This window comes from Arvicola amphibius, chromosome 17 (genome assembly GCF_903992535.2).
Source record: "Arvicola amphibius chromosome 17, mArvAmp1.2, whole genome shotgun sequence".
In the NCBI taxonomy this organism is placed as follows: domain Eukaryota; kingdom Metazoa; phylum Chordata; class Mammalia; order Rodentia; family Cricetidae; genus Arvicola; species Arvicola amphibius.
Window position 1 is genome coordinate 565,686 of NC_052063.2, and position 20,369 is coordinate 586,054.

The window sequence follows — 20,369 nt, forward strand, 5'->3', positions numbered from 1 at the left end:
AAGCAACTACCACAAGGACAAAAGCCACCGTGTCTTTAGACTGACTATGTGCTGGTGTCCAGATTAGAAATTGGCTTTGATAAGCTAAGGAGGGAAAGGGAAAAAGAAGTCAACCCTCAGCCCCGCCTGTCTTAGAGAGTAATGAACTGAGATCCCAACAGACTTCACCTTCAAGGTGAACAGGAAACCAAAGTACCTGAGCCCTCACAGATTGAATTGAGGCCCAAAAGCCTTGGACATTAAACTTGATGCCAGTTCATGGCAAGCATGCCAGAAGTATAAGTTCTTTATAAAAGAGCACACTTTCGGCCAGGTGGTGATGGCACATGCCTTTTATCCCACAACTCAGGAGGTAGAGGCAGGCAGATATTTGTGAGTTCCTGGTCAGCCTGATCTACAAGAACTAGTTCCAAGACAGCCATAGAAACCCTATCTCCAAACAAACAAACAAACAAACGAAAAAACACCATACTTTCATGCTATGCTTTGGAGAATTCTTTATACAGTAGCTAGCACATGGTCAAAATTAAGTAGCATTAGTGTCAGGAAATAGCAGAAACAGGAGTAGTGGACCACAGAAGCTAGACTCCAGAGAGACTAGCCATTGCAGTTGCTGGACACAGATCAGTAAAAGAGAAAGTGGTAATTGTCGAGAGGAAAAGAAAATCAAGTTGGGAAATATTGGCAGAAAACAGGGAACTATAAAAACTAAGCATTCTAGCTTGAATTTGTTCAGATCTTCTGCGCGATGTCACAGTGCCTGTGGGTGAATATCTGCAACAGCCCTGTTGTCTATGGTAAGGGCTGTTTCTTTGAAGTTGTCTGCCACCTCTGGCTCTTGCAATCTTTCAGCCTTCTCTTCAACATAGATCCCCACTCCTTGAGGGAAGGGATGTTCATACACCCCACTTAGGGCTGACTCTGCATGTTGTCCCCATGTGATTCTCTGTATTAATTATCATCTACAGCAAGAAGAAGATTCTCTGATGAGGGAACAGAAGTGCACTGGTTTATGGATATAGCACTATGTCATTAAGATTCATTTTATTGCTATTCATTTAGCAGAATGATTATAGTAGATTTTCCCCTAGGATCCATGGCCTATCTAACTTTAGGTTCTTAACCTCATTAAAGTCAGGGTATGAGCTGGGCCGTGGTGGCGCACACCTTTAATCCCAGCACTCGGGAGGCAGAGGCAGACGGATCTCTGTGACTTCGAGGCCAGCCTGGTCTACAAGAGCGAGTTCCAGGACAGGCTCCAAAGCTAAAGAGAAACCCTGTCTCAAAAATGCAATCAATCAATAAATAAATAAAGATTAGACCAAAAGTCAGGGTATGGATTCTATCTTAAGTAGCCAGCCTTAAAACAGAGAAGGGGAAGTGAACACAAAGTCCTACCCCTAATTTAAAAAAAAAGATATTTGCAATTGATAATTGCTGCGAGAGGAAAAATCTGTTTTCTTCAATGGAGTGACGCTAAGAGCAACCACACCACAGGTCAGGCTGCATACTAAGGAATAGTTGACCAACACAAAGTGGACTCTATGTTTTTGTTTGTTTGATTGGTTTGGTTTTAATTGTTATTACTATGTCCTTTTGTGTGTGCTTTTAAAATTTGTTTTGGATTGGTTTTATCTTTTAAGAGAAAAAAAATATAAAGATGGTTAGGGAGGGAGGATCTGGAAGGAGTTGGGGGAGGAAAAACAATATGACCAAAACATACTATATTAAAGAGTTTAAATAAACAGCTCTAAAAAATAGAACTTCTAGAAATGGGAAACTATAATTGCCAAAATGTTTGGATGTGTTGTGTTTAATAGCATATTAGACACATGAATGAGGAAGCATTCATGGAATTAAATAAATTGTCCTGAAGGAAACAGAGAGAACGAAGGACATTAGGAATGCATAAGAGTAGGCTAGATTTCATCATATGCTGTAACGTTCATTTACTCATAGGGTCAGAAGAAAAGCAAAAGAACAAAAGAATGAAGCAGCCGGGCGGTGGTGGCACACGCCTTTAATCCCAGCACTCGGGAGGCAGAGGCAGGCGGATCTCTGTGAGTTCGAGACCAGCCTGGTCTACAAGAGCTAGTTCCAGGATAGGCTTCAAAGCTACAGAGAAACCCTGTCTCGAAAAACCAAAAAAAAAAAAAAAAAGAATGAAGCAGAGGCAGGAGTGCAAGGGATGATTCCTCCAGCACAATGCCAAGCCAGAGCTCAACACAATTGAGGCAGGATTAGGAAAAAGAATTCTAAACCGACATGTCTGTGCAACTTCAGAGAGATTTTTTAAAAAATTCTTAAGAGTAGACAGAATTAGGGAAGTAAGTTTTTTTATTGTAATAACAGAGTGATGGCTTTGAAAGAGCCGTGGTAAGGATGCCTTCAGAGTAGTGAAGAAAATGAGGTGCCAGCCTTTCATCCCGCCCCGAGGGAAACAGCTTACATGAATGCTGAACGAATAAAAACCAAAGAGCAGATCCTCACTAAGGGAAACTCACAAGTATTTAAGACAAAGAAAAATGGTCCCAGAGTAAGGTAGGCTGCAAGAGGTGAAAAGAAAGAAGAGAGTGTATGTGGGTGGCTGTTGTTTTTAGGTGATCATGGTCATAAACTACTTGTGGGGTAGTAATAGTGATTATAAAGTGCTTCTCTGTAGGTAGGTAAAGGGACTCTTCCCTGTTCTACTGACTACCCCATTGTGTTCACTCTGTCAATGGGCATAGCCATGGAACTGCTGTCCTGCCTCCTAGTTTACCATATTCCTGTCCCTGAAGTCATGTCCTTGTTTCTTCTTTGCCCAGAGATTCCTTGGACCTTGTAGTGGAGACACAGTGTCAGAGGCAGTGGTGGAGTACCAGTCTAGCAAGCTTGATACAAAGCCTCAGACTTGTCTAATAAATACTCATTCACCAGGAAACTACAGCTTGATTCACACTGTGACTTGCAGGTAGAAAGCAATGGAATCTTTTTTATGCTTGTGGGACCATTACAAGCCCTAGCTGCACTCTTGACTTGTGGTATCTCCTTTCAGAGGCATTTAGATGTCATATTGGAAATGCCAATAGGCATTTTGCCCAGGGTCCATGGTTGTTATATATGTCAGCAGGGCCTATACCCAGATAGTGCTAAGCATCATCTCTAGGTGTCAGCAGGAATCTTGCTGGTCAGTTAAGTAAAGAAGATGGGATCTCACTAATCTGGACAGGCACCATCCTATCCACACAGAGCCCAAGCTAAGGGCCAAGCTGAGACTGTCTTCTGCACTCCTGTCCTCTGTCATCAAAGCTCTCAGTTGTCATGGTTTCCACTCTAGGATTTCCATCAATGGTCTCTGAGTTCTTGGGCCTCAGTATGAGAATGACACCATTGGCTCCCCTGCTTCTCAGAACTCCACACTCACTGAACGCCATCACTGATTCTTCAGCTCACAGATGGCTTATTATGGGACTTCTCCATGGCCATGTGCACTAGTCTTGGTAACACATTTCTGTTGCTCTGTATTCTGTTGCTTCTGTTTCCACAAAGAACTTAAGGTTCTCGTGTTCCAAGAGAATAAGATCGGTGGCAGAGCAAACCACTGCTCGTCTTCTCCATCACCCATCTCTTCTGTTCTATGAAACAGTATCTAAATAATTTCCCACCACAATGACCCCTCTCTACCTCATTGTCTGGGCAGTGTGTGCAGCTGACAACATTTGACCAGCCCTAGTCTATTGGGCTGTCAGCTTTGACTCAAGGTGAGACAACAGGATTTTCTCACAAGACTTTTTCTAGAGCTCTTGGTTAGCAGGCACATGTGTTTGCAGGGGCTACTGCCAGCTGGGGTAGATGTCCAGAGCTGCTGAGCTGCTGGGGTAGATGTCCAGAGCTGCTGAGCTGCTGGGATAGATATCCAGAGCTGCTGAGCTGCTGGGGTAGACATCAAGAGATGCTGAGTTGCTGGGGTAGATGTCCAGAGATGCTGAGCTGCTGGGGTAGATATCCAGAGCTGCTGAGCTGCTGGGGTAGACATCAAGAGATGCTGAGTTGCTGGGGTAGATATCCAGAGCTGCTGAGCTGCTGGGGTAGATGTTCAGAGATACTGAGCTGTTGGAGTAGACATCCAGAGATGCTGAGCTGCTGGGGTAGGCATCCAGAGATGCTGAGCTGCTGGGGTAGACGTCCAGAGATGCTGAGCTGCTGGGGTAGATATCCAGAGGCTGCTGAGCTGCTAGGGTAGACATCCAGAGATGCTGAGCTGCTGGGGTAGATATCCAGAGATGCTGAGCTGGTAGGGTGGATGCCTGGAGCTGCTGGTGGCTCTCTGTCTCTGGGTGAATGACCTGCCAAAACTGATGCCAAAGCAAAGGAAACCACAGCCAAGAGAGACAGTGACCCAGTGATGTTACTCAAGACTGAGTCTACACTCTTCCTCAGACTTGAGCCAAGAACAATCCCTTTTAGTTGAAGCCAGTTTGAACAGTACATGCAAAATTCATGAATTTTTATTTAGTTAACAAACACTTTTATAGTGTTTCCTATGTGCTAGGCGCTGTTCCAAGCACTTACCATATATTAACTCATTTTATCCTTTCAACAACCCCATAAGGGTTGTGTGCTATTAAATCACAGTTTTATAGATAAGAAGGTTGAAAAACCAATGGGTTGTGTAATGGAATCCAGGTGTCCAGCCAGTTAGAGGTGGAGTTCAGCCAGTCTGACTCCAGAGCCTGTGTGTGGCTTCTCTGCCCTGACTGCCCTCTTTAATAAGAGGGAGAGTGTTGCATAGAATTGTTTAAAGAGGTGTTAAGTTCCCCCACTGTGGGCAGTACGTAAGAGGACAGTTCAGCAACTGTTCGAAAGAATCCAAGAGTCTGACTTATAGACAGGATCTAGGGGAAAGGTCATTACCACATACTGATGAATCCCTGTGCCAAATGGGAGCTTCTCTGTCCCCACAAACCCTGTAAGATAGACCAAAGAAACAAGGGGACAGTGACATTTGGTGGTCGGTATCCTTCTTCAGCCTGTGTGACTGTGGGTAACACCTTCTCTGGAACACTTAATTCTAACAACTACGCCCAGAGTTCAGTGAGGAATAGACAAGGTGGTACGTGCGAATCCCTCAGCTGTGTCTAGACCAGGATAATCCTTAAATTAAATGCTGGTAATTATTAGTCCATTTTACAGAGGGAGAAACCAAGTCGCAGCAACAGAAGTTCGCTTGGAGGCATGGAATCGCTTTCCTCATCAGACTTCTAGAGCTTGGCAGCACTTGAATCTGAACCAGGCCTCTGATGCAATGCCAGAGGCAGCCCCAGGTGTCTCTAACTCACTACAGTTCCCCCTGTCTTCCTCCCAGCATCTGTTCCCACTCCCCCCACCCCAGCACAGGTGGACTCCAGATCTCTAGACAGAAGGCAGCAGGTTAGTCAGTGCTCTGTCACTATTTTGGCTGGAAGTTCCAGATGTTTTGGTCTGCGGTTGCTTGTCCCTGTTGTCTTGGAGATGGTAGCATCCAGTAAATCTTGGTGGATATGTGACACAGAAGACATCACCACCTCAGAGTGCTTGTGGAACAAAAAAAAAAAAAAAAAAAAAAAAAGGATAAGAAGAAACCAAATCCCAATGTCCTTCCATGGCACAGGCCAATGACTTCCTTCTACTAGGCCCCACCTGCTGAGGGTTCCACCACCTCCCAACACCATGAAGGGCTGGGGACCAAATTATGAGCATGTGACCTTTAGGGATAAATCAGATCCAAACTCAAGCAAGCTTTCCGCAGGGGCAGAGCAGGGACAGAGGTAATGTGGGTTAGTCCAGTGCTGTTTTCACCTCTGAGCCCCCACTCCTCACCTTAAAGGGCAGTCATACGGCTTGTGCGGCTCTGTGAGCACCACATGATACAGTGTATGTGAAAAGTTTAGTTTATTTATTCCATAAATATTTGTTAAGGACTCACTACGCTCTGGGCACCATTTCTGAAACTGGGAATTACATCAGAAATTGTATGAGGTGAGAGATAGAATTCACCCCTTCTTGACATTTAAATACAAGGACTTTAATGAAGGAGCCATTTGTAGAGGAATGTGTGCGGCTGAAGGGACGGAAAGGGGACATACCATCACAGGTAGAACATCCCAGTCTGAAAATCCTAACCCTCAATACTCCCAAATTTAAAACTCTTAGAGTTCTTTCATGACATCACAAGTGGAAACTTCTGCATGGTTAATGCGTGTTTAATTATTATAATACATTACCCCTGAATACTTATATAATGTGTATCTGGAATACAAATGAATTTTGTGTTTAGACTTGAGTCCGGTTTCCAAGATATGTAAATATGCAATACATGTAAATATATGTAAATATTCTAAAATCCAAAACCATCTGAACTGCAAAAGGTTTTAGCGCAGCCTAGCAGGTCTTCTTGCAGGCATGGCCTATGGTTGAGCAGTGGGTGTCTGCTGGAGTTGGGGGCTGGGACACAGTGTTGAGTCCAGGAGTCAGGGGAGAGAAGCCAGGAGGTGGTTGTCTGTGGAATCCACAAGAGGCATGGTGGGGGTGGAAAGTGAGGCTGTAGCTGGTCTTGTGTTGCACTAGACACAAGTCTGACCGAATGGATCTGGTTGGGGACCAGAGAGAGCAGAGAAAGTCTGTTGGCAGCCTTCTTGGTCTTCTGGAAGGCATGGCCTGTCGTTCTTCACCTTAGCTTTTGAGCTAAGAGCCCCAGAGATCCTGCTGCCTCTGCCTTCCAGTGCTGGGATTATAAGTGCATGCCACCATGTCCAGCTTTTTATGTAGGTTTGGGAGATCAAACTGAGGCTCTCTCATGTTTGCAAAACAAGCACCTTCCTGACCAAGCTATCTCCACAGCTCAGGTGTCCTCCACTTTATGGGATCCTGTTAGGAAGGTGTACAGTGTTCTCAATCTGGTATACCTGAGAAGTTCATAGGCCTGGTTTTCCTGATAGGATTTTAACATGCCCATGGCTCATATATGCTCATATTACAACCATAAAAATAGTTCCAATTTACTTTATATTTTTAGATATATTTATATATTCCTTTCTTCTTTTAGGAATAAGTCATTTGTCAGTGTGTGCCTTGTGGGCAGTGTGTACAGACTGTGTTGCTATGTACCCACTGTGGGACATCCTGCCTCTGTGTGTCTATTCAAATGCTTCCTTGGTGCACAAAATTACAAAAAAACAACTATACAAAACAACCTCCAGGCGAGTTGCATAACATATATGTGAAACGCAAATGAATTCTGTGTTCAGAGCAATTAAAGTCAAAAGCTAATTTAAAACGGAGTCTCTCGGGACAACAAGTTGCAGCCAGTAAGACCACTATTTTATGCGGTACAGAGTGACTTAGAACAGGGCACAGCCTGGTGCCAACAGGTGGGCACTGGGGAGAGATCCTACCACCCTTTCCATGCTCAGCCTTGTTGTCTCTAGCTAGAGCTGTACTCTAGTAAAGTCATTCACAGGCCAGAAGGCAGGAGAACTAGGCTGGTGCCGCCCACCAGACCAGGCTTGCTGGGGCTCCGAGCAGAACATGGAGGAGTGTGGAAAGAATGGGGCCAGTCTTGGAAAAGAGAGCAACCTGTGGACTCTTCAGTGAACAACCTCACTAAGTCCCTGCTCCTGAGGTCAGATTCCAATATCGGTTAATACATTTTAATTGATAGTTTACCTTCAGTCTTTGCAGCAATTAAATTGATAGCCCTTCTCATTCTGCTCTCTGGCCAGCACACAAACCAGAGGTGCATGGCCAACCAGTTTGAGATGCTTGACACTCCTAAGGAAATAAGCTAATTCTATTTAGAAAGCAAGGCAAGGGTCGGCTCGGGGTGTGTTGAAATCACATTCTGCGGATGGCAGGGCTCTTCTGGGCTCAGTCGGGAGCCTGACTCCACCAAGCAGTGAGAAAAGGGGCGGCCGTGTTCACCCAGACAGATGGAATTGAAACTCTAAGTGAGAGACCCCAAGAATGCAAAGCACCCAAGGAGGCAGACACTAATGAGGCCCAAGCTAATTATGCAAGCCAGCTCTGAGTCTGTGGCATTGGGCAATTCTAAATGGCAGGCAGCCATTCAAACCACAGCCGCTGATAATGTGCATCAATCATTAGAAGGTCAGACCTCAGACAGTGGAGAGGGAACCATAAGGCGTTAGGAGCCAACAGTTCAAGGAAAACCATCAAAGGTTCTCAGGTCCCAAGCTAACCATTTGCTGGGAGGCAAGAGAAATATGCCTGAATTTATCCTAGCTAGAAGGGGACAGTTCATCAGATCATAAAGATTTCAAATTGCCTCTCATAACTGTCTGTGCACAATTCCCCTTGTAGAGATGGGGAAACTGTTACCCTGTGCAGGAAGGGAGAGCAATATGTCCGGGCTCCCTAATGTCAGAGCTGGAGCCAGTTAACCCACAACCTTCTCCAAAAATCTATTCTGGGAACTCTAAACATTTCAGAAAAAGAGAAAAAACTGGTCTGGAGATTTGATTCAGTAAGTAGAGCGCTTGCCACACAAGACTGAGGAGCTTGACAGGGATCACCAGTGCAGCAGCGGCGCGTCTCTGTCATCCGCACTGGGAAGTGAAACAGGGGATCCCTGGGGTTTGCTGGCCAGCCAGTGTTGCCAAATGGGCAAACTCTAGGCTCAGTGAGAAACCCTGTCCCCCCCAAATAAGGTGGGCAATGATTGAGGAAGACTCTGGTTCCCACATGCACTGCATACACATTTACTTACTTACGCACTGCATACACACTTACTTACGCACTGCATACACACTTATGCACATACACACACTTTGTATTTATTTCACATATTTATCCCAAACTTTGAATTTTAAGTTTCAGTTATTTATTCACAGAGTAAATACTGAGCATCAGGAAGAGCTCGCAAGATAACACAGAACCCAGTTCCCACTTCCCCTTTAAGGCGCCTGAATGTGTGGGGAATGTTCATTGACTCCTCTAAATCTGTCTCTACCCACGAGCTTCCCTGTCCTCTATTCATTCACTACTGGAAAGAGAGGATACTCTTGAGAAGCAAACAGCCCACGTGCTGATATTTAAGTTGTGGATATGTATCCTAACAGCAGATTCTGGGAGGCCAGCTGGTGTCTGAGGCAGACAAGCACAGATAATTCTCTCAAGAGCTGACTTAAGCAAAACAGAGAGAGACCAGAGTGAGCCCTGTGGTTCTGGAGGAAGGGCCTCAGCCTCTCATTGGACAGAATGTGGATGCTAAATTTCTTTATTCAGCGTGGAAACAGAGCTCAGGGCCTTGTGCAATTAACACAAGCACTCTGTCAACTGAACCATATCACAAGCTGTCTAGGGCACAACCTTTGTATGTGCTAATCACACTTCTTGAAACACCTCTGTAGTCAGGAAACCCCTCAGCCCCCTTGTTCTCTTTCCAGTCGGCCACCAGACATCCCCTTCTCAGTGAAAACTTGCCAGACTGTAAGCTCCCTGTTCTCTAGGCTCAGTATCACATTTTTTTTCCTTCAAGCCTGTATATCCCCACTCAAGGTGATTGATGGATCGACACCTCTGGTTTTAGATAACACAAAATATACAAATATAAGGTTGTAAATAGAATATAGATATGAATAGTTGTAGATATAATATAGATATGCATAAGGAACGTTGGAATGGAATTTGGTTTCCTGCACTACTTTCTAGAGCATGAGATCTGGTAGGCAGAGGGTTTCTCATGTTCCCATTTTTTCCATCTATCACCTGTCTGGTTTTCAGCACCATGTGCTCAGAAGATGTGGAACACACACACACACACACGTGTGTTCTGCTGAGTGCTTGTCCTGCACTGGGACAGACTCCTGGGAGATAGTCATCATCTACTCTCCACATCTACCTGAGTTGATCTATTCCTGAGCACCTCTTTAGAGACAGCTTTTCTGAACTGGAGCTCCAGCTCCTGGCACAGTGCCTGACTTAGTTGATGTCAACCTATTATTACTAGCTGGCAATCGCACAAATGAGAGTCTGAAAATGTAGTAAAGTGAACAATTCGCCGGTGAGAAACTTGACTGCAGTTGGCACCAGGCAGGAAATTTGTGACACCACCCTTGACCTCTGACCCTAAGGGAGCGTATGGTTTAGGTCCAGAGACTGACATACCTAGTCACCGTGAGGTCCAGTATAGCAGTCTTGGAAGGAAAGAGGCCCCTTCTGCCTCAGCCAACTGCAGCAGGCAGAGTTATACAAGAAAGAGACAATGTGAGCCTGGGCAGAAATACCAGGCCTGCAGCCCCGCATCTCCAGCCAATGGTTGGGGAGCTTAGCTGTACATTCACTGTATAGTCTATGGGCTTCTGACAGAGGAGCAGGTCTACCAGATCCCTGGGAGAGGAAACAGCAGCCAGTCCTATGAAGCAGAACAGTGTGGCTCCTGATTCCAGCATCACAGAAACCCAGGATGAGAAAGACCGGCGAGACCTTCCACACAGTACCTGCCAAGTCCACACACTTTCCTCATGTTATAACTGGTTTGTTACTTTTTTCGTGACTATTTCAAAATACCTGGTCAAAGCAACTTAAAGGAAGGAGAGTCACTGGGCAGTGGTGGCACACACCTTTAATCCTAGCACTTGGGAGGCAGAGACAGGCCCCTGTGAGTTTGAGGCCAGCCTGGTCTATAGCATGAGTTCCAGGGCAGGCTCCAAAGCTACAGAGAAACCCTGTCTCAGAAAAAAAAAAAAAAAAAAAAAAAAAAGAAAAAAAAAAAAAGAGGAGAATCTAGCTTAACTTATACTCCAAGGGTATTCAGTTCATCATGGCAAAGAAGTCAGAGCTTGCAAGAGCTTAAGCTAGCCAGCCACACTGCACTCACAGTCAGAAAGCAAACGGGACCGGGAAAATTTTGGCACTGGTAATTTATTAACCACAACAAGAAAAAAAATAACTCAAAGAAAAGTTAAAGCAAATGGGGTGGGGGACTGTGGACCAATGACTCTGCCTCTCGGAGCCTGCTTCCTTGTCTGTAAAGAGAAGATATGGCCAGCCCTTAAGATGAGCTGATACGCTCAATGCAGAAGGCATGTGTGTTGTGTGTGTGTGTGTGGGGGGGGGTGTCCTTGATAAATTAATACAGTAATGTTTGAGATTAGGTGATATTAAAATGCAGTTTTCCTGGGATTCTTCTTTGTTTTGCTGGTCACTAATGTTTCTGTATCATTTGGCCTGTTTCCTGGTGTTCTGGAATAGATATCCTTACCAGTCTTCTGTAGAATTTCTCCTGCTCCTGCAGTACCTGACAGGCTCTTGGGCAACATGCCCTTCACTGAAGGAGAACGGCTTAGAGGGGAGCCAGTGTCAAAAAGTAAATACAGAGTTTCCAAAGGCCCTGGTTTCATTTCTGTTGCTGTGATAAATTAGCCTGCAAAAACAAAAAACAAATGAGAAAAAAAAAAAACTTAACGGGGAAAGAGGATTTATTTCCTCTTACAGTTCCAGGTTACAGTCCATAGCTGTGGGGAACTTCAAATCCTGACATCACAACCATAGTCAAGACCCCTGAGGATCTTGCTTCTCCCATGCCTCTTTTTGTCATCCTATGACAGTGTAACAAATGTTCTCAAATCTCTCTGTGGTCTAAACTCTTGGCCATTTTATTTTATTTTGTTCTATGGGTTGGAAATCTGGACAGAGCTCGGTGGAGCGGTTCTTCTGCTCCTTGCGGAGATTCAGTTGCCCTGTGGTTTTGTAGTCTGGGAAGCCCACTCAGCCTACATTCTCAGTCTGGCATCCCACGGCTCCTCTACATGCTTTTGCCTCTGCATGGCATTGGGGCTTCTTTCCCGTCCTCTGGGCTGGGCCTCTGCTATGGCAATATGTTTTCAAAAGAATGACCCGCACAGAGGTATCTGTCCTAATTCATTTCTGTTGCTGTGAGAAAATACTCTGACAAAAAGCAACATAAGGGGAAAAATTCCAGTTTATGGTCTGTCATATCCGGCAAGTAGTCATAGTAACAGGAACGTGGAGCTGTCACATTCATAGTCAAGAGGAGAGACAGATGAATGCAGGCATGCTCACTTGCCTGTACTTGGCTAGATTTCTTCATTCATATACAGTTCAGGACCCCCTGATTAGAGAATGGATCTGCTCACAATGGGCTGTGCTTTCCCATAGAAAATTAACTTAAGGGGGCTGGAGAGATGGCTCAATGGTTAAGAGCATTGCCTGCTCTTCCAAAGGTCCTGAGTTCAATTCCCAGCAACCACATGGTGGCTCACAACCATCTGTAATGAGGTCTGGTGCCCTCTTCTGGCCTGCAGTCATACACACAGACAGAATAATGTATACATAATAAATAAATAAATAAAATATTTTAAAAAAAAAGAAAATTAACTTAATTAAGGCAACACCCCATAAGCTAACCCAATGTTGATAATCCCTCACTGAGACTCTCTTCCCAAGTGATTCTAGGTTGTGCCAAGCTTGTAGTTAAAGCTAACCATTATTGCATCTAATGTAATGACAGAAGTTTTACATATTACATTTACCATATTCTAGTATCCACAGATAGGCACAGGGAAAGCCTAAACTTAAGAAAATCCCATCTCTTGATCAGAGTACCAAAGAATTTAAGCGCCCACAAATCTACAGCTTCTCTACACAGTAGCTAGATGTACTCTTTGGAAGCTATTATAGATTCCAACTGTATGTTTAAATCCCTTTGACATTTCCTTTCTGCCTCATTGTGAAAAGCACATAGTGGTTGTGGCCTCCCAAGCCAATGTGTGGATTCTACATCTTCTTTCTGTCATTATCCAGCATACTTTTCCCTTGTTTGCCTTACAAGTCAAGCATCTTCTCCCCTAGGGTCTTTGCACTTCATCTCTGCTCTCTCCAGCTGGGAAGCCTTTCTGCCACACATCAATGCAGCTCATTCCTCTCTTCGTTTTGGAGATAGATAATGTTACCATGTACTCTAATAGAACAGAACCCCCTTCCTAACCAGGGCCTCTCTGCCCAGATCTGCCCCTGGCCTAACAGCCCTCACCTCTACTGTACTGTCTGTTTGCATGGCTCTCTCTCCCTCCAGTGCCAAAGCATCAGTTGGTATCTGTCTCGTGACTCTCTCCATCTCTAGTGCCCAGAACTGGAGCTGGTACTGTCCCACTGAATGATGAACAACTTATTCTTAGAGTCTGTGTTTGAAAATCTCCTTGAGTCCTCTCCTTCATCTGGCTAGAAGGCCCTTGAAGGAGACAAAGGTCAAGTGGTATTCCCCACTGCAGCACTCAGCTGTAGCCCACAGAACAGCATGCTTCTTGAGACCTCTTGATTGAGTGCTTGGTTTGAGCCTTTTGCCTGGCTGGAAGTTTTAAGTGTACTCTTTGTGTGTGTGTGTGTGTGTGTGTGTGTGTGTATGCTTATGTATGAAGATGTATATATGTGCATCTATGTGTGCATCTATGTGCATGCATGCCTGTGGAGGCCTGTTCTAGTTTATTTTCTGTGATAAACATCATGAACCGAAACAACTTGAGGAGGCAGTGGCTTTTTTTGGCTTATATTTCCAGGTCTGCCTTAGTTAATGTTTCTCAGACTGTGATTTTAAAAAAAAAGCAAACAAAAACAAACAAACAAAAAAACCAAACAGACATGACCAAAAGCAACTGGGAAAGGAAGGGTTTATTTGGCTGATACTTGCTCATCACAGTCCATCAGCAAAGGAAGTCAGGGCAGAAACTCAAGGCAGGAACTGAAGCAGAGGCTGTGGAAGAATGCTGCTTACTGTCTGGTTCCCAGTGACTTGCTCAGCCTGCTTTCTTAACAGCATCCAGCACCACCTACCCAGGAATGGTCCCACCCACAGTGAGCTGGGCCCTCCCCAATGAATCATCAGTCAAGAAAATGAACCACAGGCTTGCCCACAGGCCAGTCTGGTGGGGATATTCTCTCAATTGTGGCTTCCTCTTCCCAGATGACTTTAACCTATGTCAAGTTGATATAAACCAACCAGCACAAAAATCACAAAGTTGGGCAGGAATTAAGGGAGGAAGCACAAACCATGGAGAAACACTCCTTATTTTCTTTCCCACTGGTACACAAAGCTAGCTTTCTTGTACAACCTAGACCTATCTACCTAGGGATAGGTCACCCTCTGTGGGCTGGGTCCCCCACATCAATCATCGATCCAAATAATCCCTTATAGACACGACCACAGGTCAGTTTGGAAGAGGTAATCCCTCAGCTGTGGTTTCTTCTTCCCAGGTGACAAACTGACAAGAAAAACTAACCAGCACAATGCCAGAGGACAGCCCCAGCCTCAACATCTTAGATACCACATACCTTGTTGTTTGAGACAAGATCCCTCACAGAAACTTGCTAGACCTGCTTACCCAGACAGAGATCTGCCTGTCTATGCCTCCCTAGCACTGGGAATACAAACATGGGAATACCTCATGTAAGACCTCTTAAGACAAACACTGTACTGACTGAACTATCACACCAGCCCTAAGTTTACTCTAAAGAAACTCCTCGCAGCCTTCCTTTATCCCGATAATTTTGTTTATTCATTTATTTACTTTTGATATAGAGGTTTATACAATCCAGAATGGCTTCAAACTTGCACTGTAGCTGAGGCTGACCTTGAACTTTTGATGCTCCTGTCACCACTTCCTGATTGCTGGGATTACAGGTGTGCACCACCATGCTGTTGACTGCCCTGTCTTTCGGTCAGGGAGTCAGCAAGAGCTTTTCACCATTTCTAGAACTGTAAGGTGGTTGTACTGCAATTTTGGGGTCATACTGTTTGTTCCCCCACACAGCAGCCTGGCTCAGGTCCAGCTCCCTAAAGCAAGCCGCAAGGCCAGCTTTCATGACCACCCTCCGGGCTGGCAGAAAGCTAGCAAGATAGTCACCCCGTGGTTTGCGTTTGCTGCCTGCCGGTATAGCTCTCTCTGCTTCCCAGCCTGTCTTTTTTTTTCTCAAACTTATTCTCTCCCAATACTTCGCAGCAGATACAAAGATGGCCAAAGAGACCAGGTAGTCATTAAAGGTTGCCCAGATTATATGTGCCAAGGCATTTGGCACCATCCAGATGGGGCAGAATATGAACCATCCGCCTCTGTCCATTTTTCCCCTAATTCACGGAGAGGTAACTTATGAACCAGAAGGAACAGCTTGGAGATAATATATATATATATATATATATATATATATTATCCAGCCCTCTGCCCTCTCCTCTAAATCAAACCATCGGCAGTATCAGTGACTCCTTTTCTTTCAGGCTGAGAGTTCCTCAGCAGTCACTTGGATTGGACCGTTGACCCCTAGGGTCAAGAGCAAAGCTGTTTAGGTTGGCAGACCTAGCAGACTTAGATTCAGGTCCTCCCCCTGTGTCATACATATGACCTGACACCACTTGTTCCACTTCTCGGAGTTTATAGGATGGTACCCGTAAACACTGAGTATAATACAAGCAGTCTTGATAAAAATTGCTTCCATCAACTCCGTACCATGTGCCTGTTCCTATTCTAAGGACTTTTATAACAATTACTGCCTTTAATCCTCTGTACAATGAAGTTTTCAGATTGACAAATCTGAGGTACAGAGATGCCCATGTGTCTGGGGTCTCACAACTGCTGAGCTGGTGACCTGAGATCTGAAATCCAAGCTCCGCACTAACTCCGGAAGCTTAGGGTAGAGGAATAAGGCACTGGGCACTGGAGAGTCTGCAGTAAATACCTGCTGTTCCCAGCGACAGAATGGGCTTCCAGGAGTGTACTTTTCTCAGTCACTTATTCCCACCTGTGGTCCTCTAGTGTCTGGGCACAGCACCTGTGATTGACGCTGACTTGAGTGCCCTCTTCAAACCCCCATGCAGATTCTGACGGGCACCTGTCCCTGCCAGAGAGACTGCCATTCCACATCACAAAAACATGTCCTGAGGCTTCCGCCCTCTGTTGACTTTCTCTCTGAATGTGATGGAAGGGCTGACAGGTACCCAGGATTCCTGGGATGTACTTGATAAATGCTAAACCAAACATGTTTGGAGATTCAGATCAGCAGCCAGAGACAGGTGACCACATCCAGCTGGGGGAACAAGCAGATTCCGAGGTGGAATAGGAGCATCTTTTAAGAACTAGACGAAGGCATTTGTTTATTCGAGGTTCTGGGAATAAACACAAGGATAGAATTGTAGAATGAACCTGAGCTCCTTCAGCACGAAGTGACTATAATGATCACAGTCACCTGTGTGGCCCAAGTGTGGCTTCCCAGACACCTGCCAAGGGAAAATTATGTTCCCCAGACAAGGATCTGGACTCCAGAGAGGTGAAGGGGTTTGTGCAAGGTCACACAAGTGGTGTGTGTAAGAGAGTGGAATTGAAACAGGTTCCCTTACTCTTAAATCCTCTTACGATAAAGGTCCTAAGACTGCAACCCCTGACCTTTGGGGTCAAGGGCAGTGCAGTTTAACCTGAATGTTTAACTAGGCAGAAAACTTGAATTTGAGATGAGTGTTAATCTAAACACAGAGACAATGAAGACATCCTTAAAAAAAATCTGAAACCCTACCACGAGGTGTAGGACTTTTAAGGCATTTACCATAGCAACGAGACCCCAGGAAACTTGACCTATGAGGGGTTGGACTGAAAGGCAGGGCATTCCAGGCAGGGCCCTGGAAGTACTACTCTAGGCTTGACCCGCCTCACCACAGTGCTGAGGCCTATCTACCCATCCGTCTGTGGATCGGAGGGAACGCCTGGAAAGCGGGAACATCAGTGCCCATGGTCAGGTTCCAAAGTCCCAGCCCTTGGTTTCCATTCCTCCGAGCTTCCTACTAAACACTACCAACCCGCTCTGCTAAGGCCCAATGCCATCTGCTTTAGATGACAGCCCACAGGGCCCCATCCTCACCTGTCATTGTGGACATAAAACAGACACACATCAACCATATGCATCGATATAGCTTCCTGCCCATAGAATCATTTTTTACAAAAAGAGACTTGAGCCAAATGTGTCCTAGGTTAAAGGTCTGGTTGCCTGGAATAGGCCAGACAGTGCTTCGAAGCCCAGCTCTGCCCCCTACTGGTCGGGCTGATGTTAAACAAATTATGTAAAGTCTAAGACATTATCTTTTGCTTTGTAAATGGGAAGGAGACTGATTTTTCCCTTATATAGAGATTAAGAAGAAAAAAAAAGATACTCAGACAACTCCTGAAGAAGCAATACCAGGCATCTATAATTAATTTCTGCCAAAAGGGCAGGGTATATGAATAGCAATAGGGGTGATACTACCTCTGGGTCACACCTGCCACTAATTCAATGAGGAGTTGGGTGTGATGGCACGCCTGTGGTCCTAGCACTTGTGAGGCCAAGGACAGAGAGTTGCAGGCTAGTCTGAGCTGCAAAACAAGACCCTGTCTCAAAAAGCAAACAAAACTAAGAATCCAGTGAGGTCATTTACATACCCTTCCATTAAGCATGAATGTGCATTTAATATTTCATTGTTTATCTTCCTCTGATAAAAACTTCTTGTTTGATTGATTGTTTTTCAAGGCAGGGTCTCAGTATGTAGCTCTGGCTGTACTGGAACTCTCTCTCTGTAAATCAGGCTGGCCGCCTGCCTCTGCCTCCCACATGCTGAGATTAAAGTTGTACACCACCGCACCAGACTATAAATACATTGTCCAGGCCACCTCAAACTCACGCTCCTCCTGCCTCCGACTCTTCCAAGCAAATCCTACTGAGTGCACCACCACAGATCGCTGTGAACACTTTGTAAGTTCGTGCAGCCCAGGCTACAAGCATAGCTTGTTGGCTTGTTTTTTAAAACCGTTTTTCTAAAATATTATTTATCTGGATTACTGAAATTTTGACAGCTAACCTAAATTTCATGCACTAGGGTGAACACCTCCGTCCTAGAACCACCTGGCCTGGGTGTCAACAATGACATGCAGCAGTCAGTCCGTCAATCATAGTTGACTTTGAGAAGGAGTGGGAGTGGCTTCCAACACCCAGTAGGTCTTCAACAATGGAGTCTCGGGTGTGGGAATCAGATTGCCTAAATTGACAGTCTAACTCAAGCACCTACTGTGTGACTTCTGAAAAGTTTCATAGCTCTGTGTTTTGGTTTCTTGCTATATAATAATAAGTGAATGATAGTGTCTACTTCTAAGGAGAGTAGGGATTTTAAATGACTTAAAAGAACCTGGGACTCACAAAACGTACGAATAATTACCATCTCTATTATGTGTTCCCCTGGGGTCAAGGGTCACTGGTGGGCAAGATGGCAGAAATGAACTGGGGGTCAAGGAAGAACTGGGGAAAGCTGCAACAAAGGGATTTCCGGTTCTTAAATCGGGGTGAGTATGGCAGTATCTGACAGTTCAGGTTCTCGGCCTTAGCACCAAGAGCTGGCAGATTCCTACCTCTAAGCCTGTGTTTAACACAAAGCTCCGAGTAGAGCTTGACCCCCAGACAGAATGGGAACAGAGGTCTAGGACTTTAACACATTGGCCATTGGTTCCAAAACAATGTCTGGTTTCCCAGGATTTCCCGCATGAATGCAGCCTGGAAGGCACCCCCTCCCCATCCACAGATGGGTGAATGAATGAATGAACTCTTATTCCTCAGCCTGAGAGAACACAGCCCATAAGACGGCTGAGCTTCTTAGATTACATATACAGCGCGGGCTCAGGAGACAGTCTCAGCCTGGAGAGTCAAGGTTCGAGGTGGCTCACTTACCTCTCTTCTTCCTCGCACCCAGCCTCCACACCTCCACACTCCGCACCTGCCTGAGCCTCCCTGTTCCATGAAAGTACGAGCCACGGTGATATTGCCGGTCCTTGGCCACTAGATTTGCTTACTGTATGCTAACTTTGTGAACAGCAACCACAGAAATTCTCAGTCCTCTCTTATTAAAAAACAAACATATTTTTGTCCCTTTTAAGACTAAATGAAATAACACAGAAAGTGTCTGACTTCTGGAAACTGTTCTCTTCGGGGAGGGTAGAACAAATGAGAAGCTGCAGTCACTAGTTCCTCACCCTGCTCTAACCAGCTAGGAACTCCAAGCTCCACGGGGTCAGCAACTGGCCACTGGGGTGCCCCATCTAGACTCTAAACAGGCCTAGGAGACTGGCTGCCTGGTCCTCTTGACCTGGTCCATGACTTGGAACAAAGTGAATCCATCCCATACCAGACAGGGCTCTTTATCCCACCTAAAAGCCCCCAAGAGTGGGTGGGCCACAGTCCATTGCTGTAACGTGCAGAGAGATGGTCCTACTGCTTCTCTAAGATGTTGCCTTCCTAAAGGGATTTTTCTGCTTCTTTGGAAGAGCATGGATAGATAAAACAAACAAAAACAGGGTCTCTTACTGAACCTGTAACACAATGACTAGATTAGCATGACATGACTAGTCAGTGAGGCTGGAGAAGCCTCTGGTCTCTGCCTCTCTGCCAAGGGGATTACAGTTGTGTGGGAAACTCAGTTTACACAAAGGCAACTCAAGCATTCCATTTATCCAGTTGGCCAGAATATAATCATGTGGCAGTATTCCACCCTGAGGCATGCTGGGAAGTGTAGTCCAGCTGGATACCTAGGCCTCAAGGGAAACGGGTCTGAATAAGTACCTATACACTGCCACTCTTTGAGCTTTAAACAAATTTGTTTTATTTCCCCCCAGCCTTAAACTGAGGATACGATGTCTGGATATGCCCTAACTTGAGCCAAAGATCAAGAGAAATCATTTCTCTCACAGAGCCCTGTGGCAGTAAACACAGGTCTAGTTAGATTGTTGTTGACTTCACCGTCTCCTCCTGAATGCTTGGCACAGGACCAGGGAGGGACATAGTAGATGCACAACAAAGCATTGTGCTACTCTGCAGCTTCCCACCAGTTTCCTGAATGCATGCCTTGCCTTGGATAGCTGATGCTCCGTTCACACACACATCTTTCTGACAGCTCACCCCTTGCCATCAGTCACTGGCAGTGGCCCCTGCCAGCTATGAGCTGGGACACAGGAAGGATTTTATCTGTAGCTGGGACGTCCTGAAAGGATGAGGCTCCCTTCTTGGGCCGCTGGAAGGCTGCCCGCTGTACGGCACATTCTTTGCAGCCTAGAGGCCCACAGTAACCAGGAACGGATTGAGGGCTGCAGCCGCCATCCACTGGGTCATAGGACCGTGGCCTGTGCCTGCAAGTCTCAAGTCTTCTTTACACCAGCCTCACCCTAAGCTGCAATGTCAACTCTGGAGGAGAAGGAAAAGGGCCCAGAGATACTGCCAGAACTTGACTGTTAACCTAACCCAGGACACAGCCCTGTATCTAGCTAGCTACTCAGGAAGCTGCAACAAGAGAACTGAAAGTTCACGGCCAGCTGGGG

General features: G+C 45.5%; 1 protein-coding gene across 2 annotated transcripts in view; it reads left to right on the forward strand.

The window, feature by feature from the left end:
* Syn3 (synapsin III) overlaps positions 1 to 20,369 on the forward strand; it is a 360,471-nt gene that overhangs the window by 64,595 nt on the left and 275,507 nt on the right. Inside the window, exon 4 of one of the 2 annotated variants that reach the window (XM_038314794.1) lies at positions 5,410 to 5,412. The exons of the other annotated variant lie outside the window; for it this stretch is intronic. Coding sequence (XP_038170722.1) covers positions 5,410 to 5,412 — 3 coding nt within the window. The remainder of the gene's footprint in view (positions 1 to 5,409; positions 5,413 to 20,369) is intronic. 2 annotated transcript variants of the gene reach the window in all.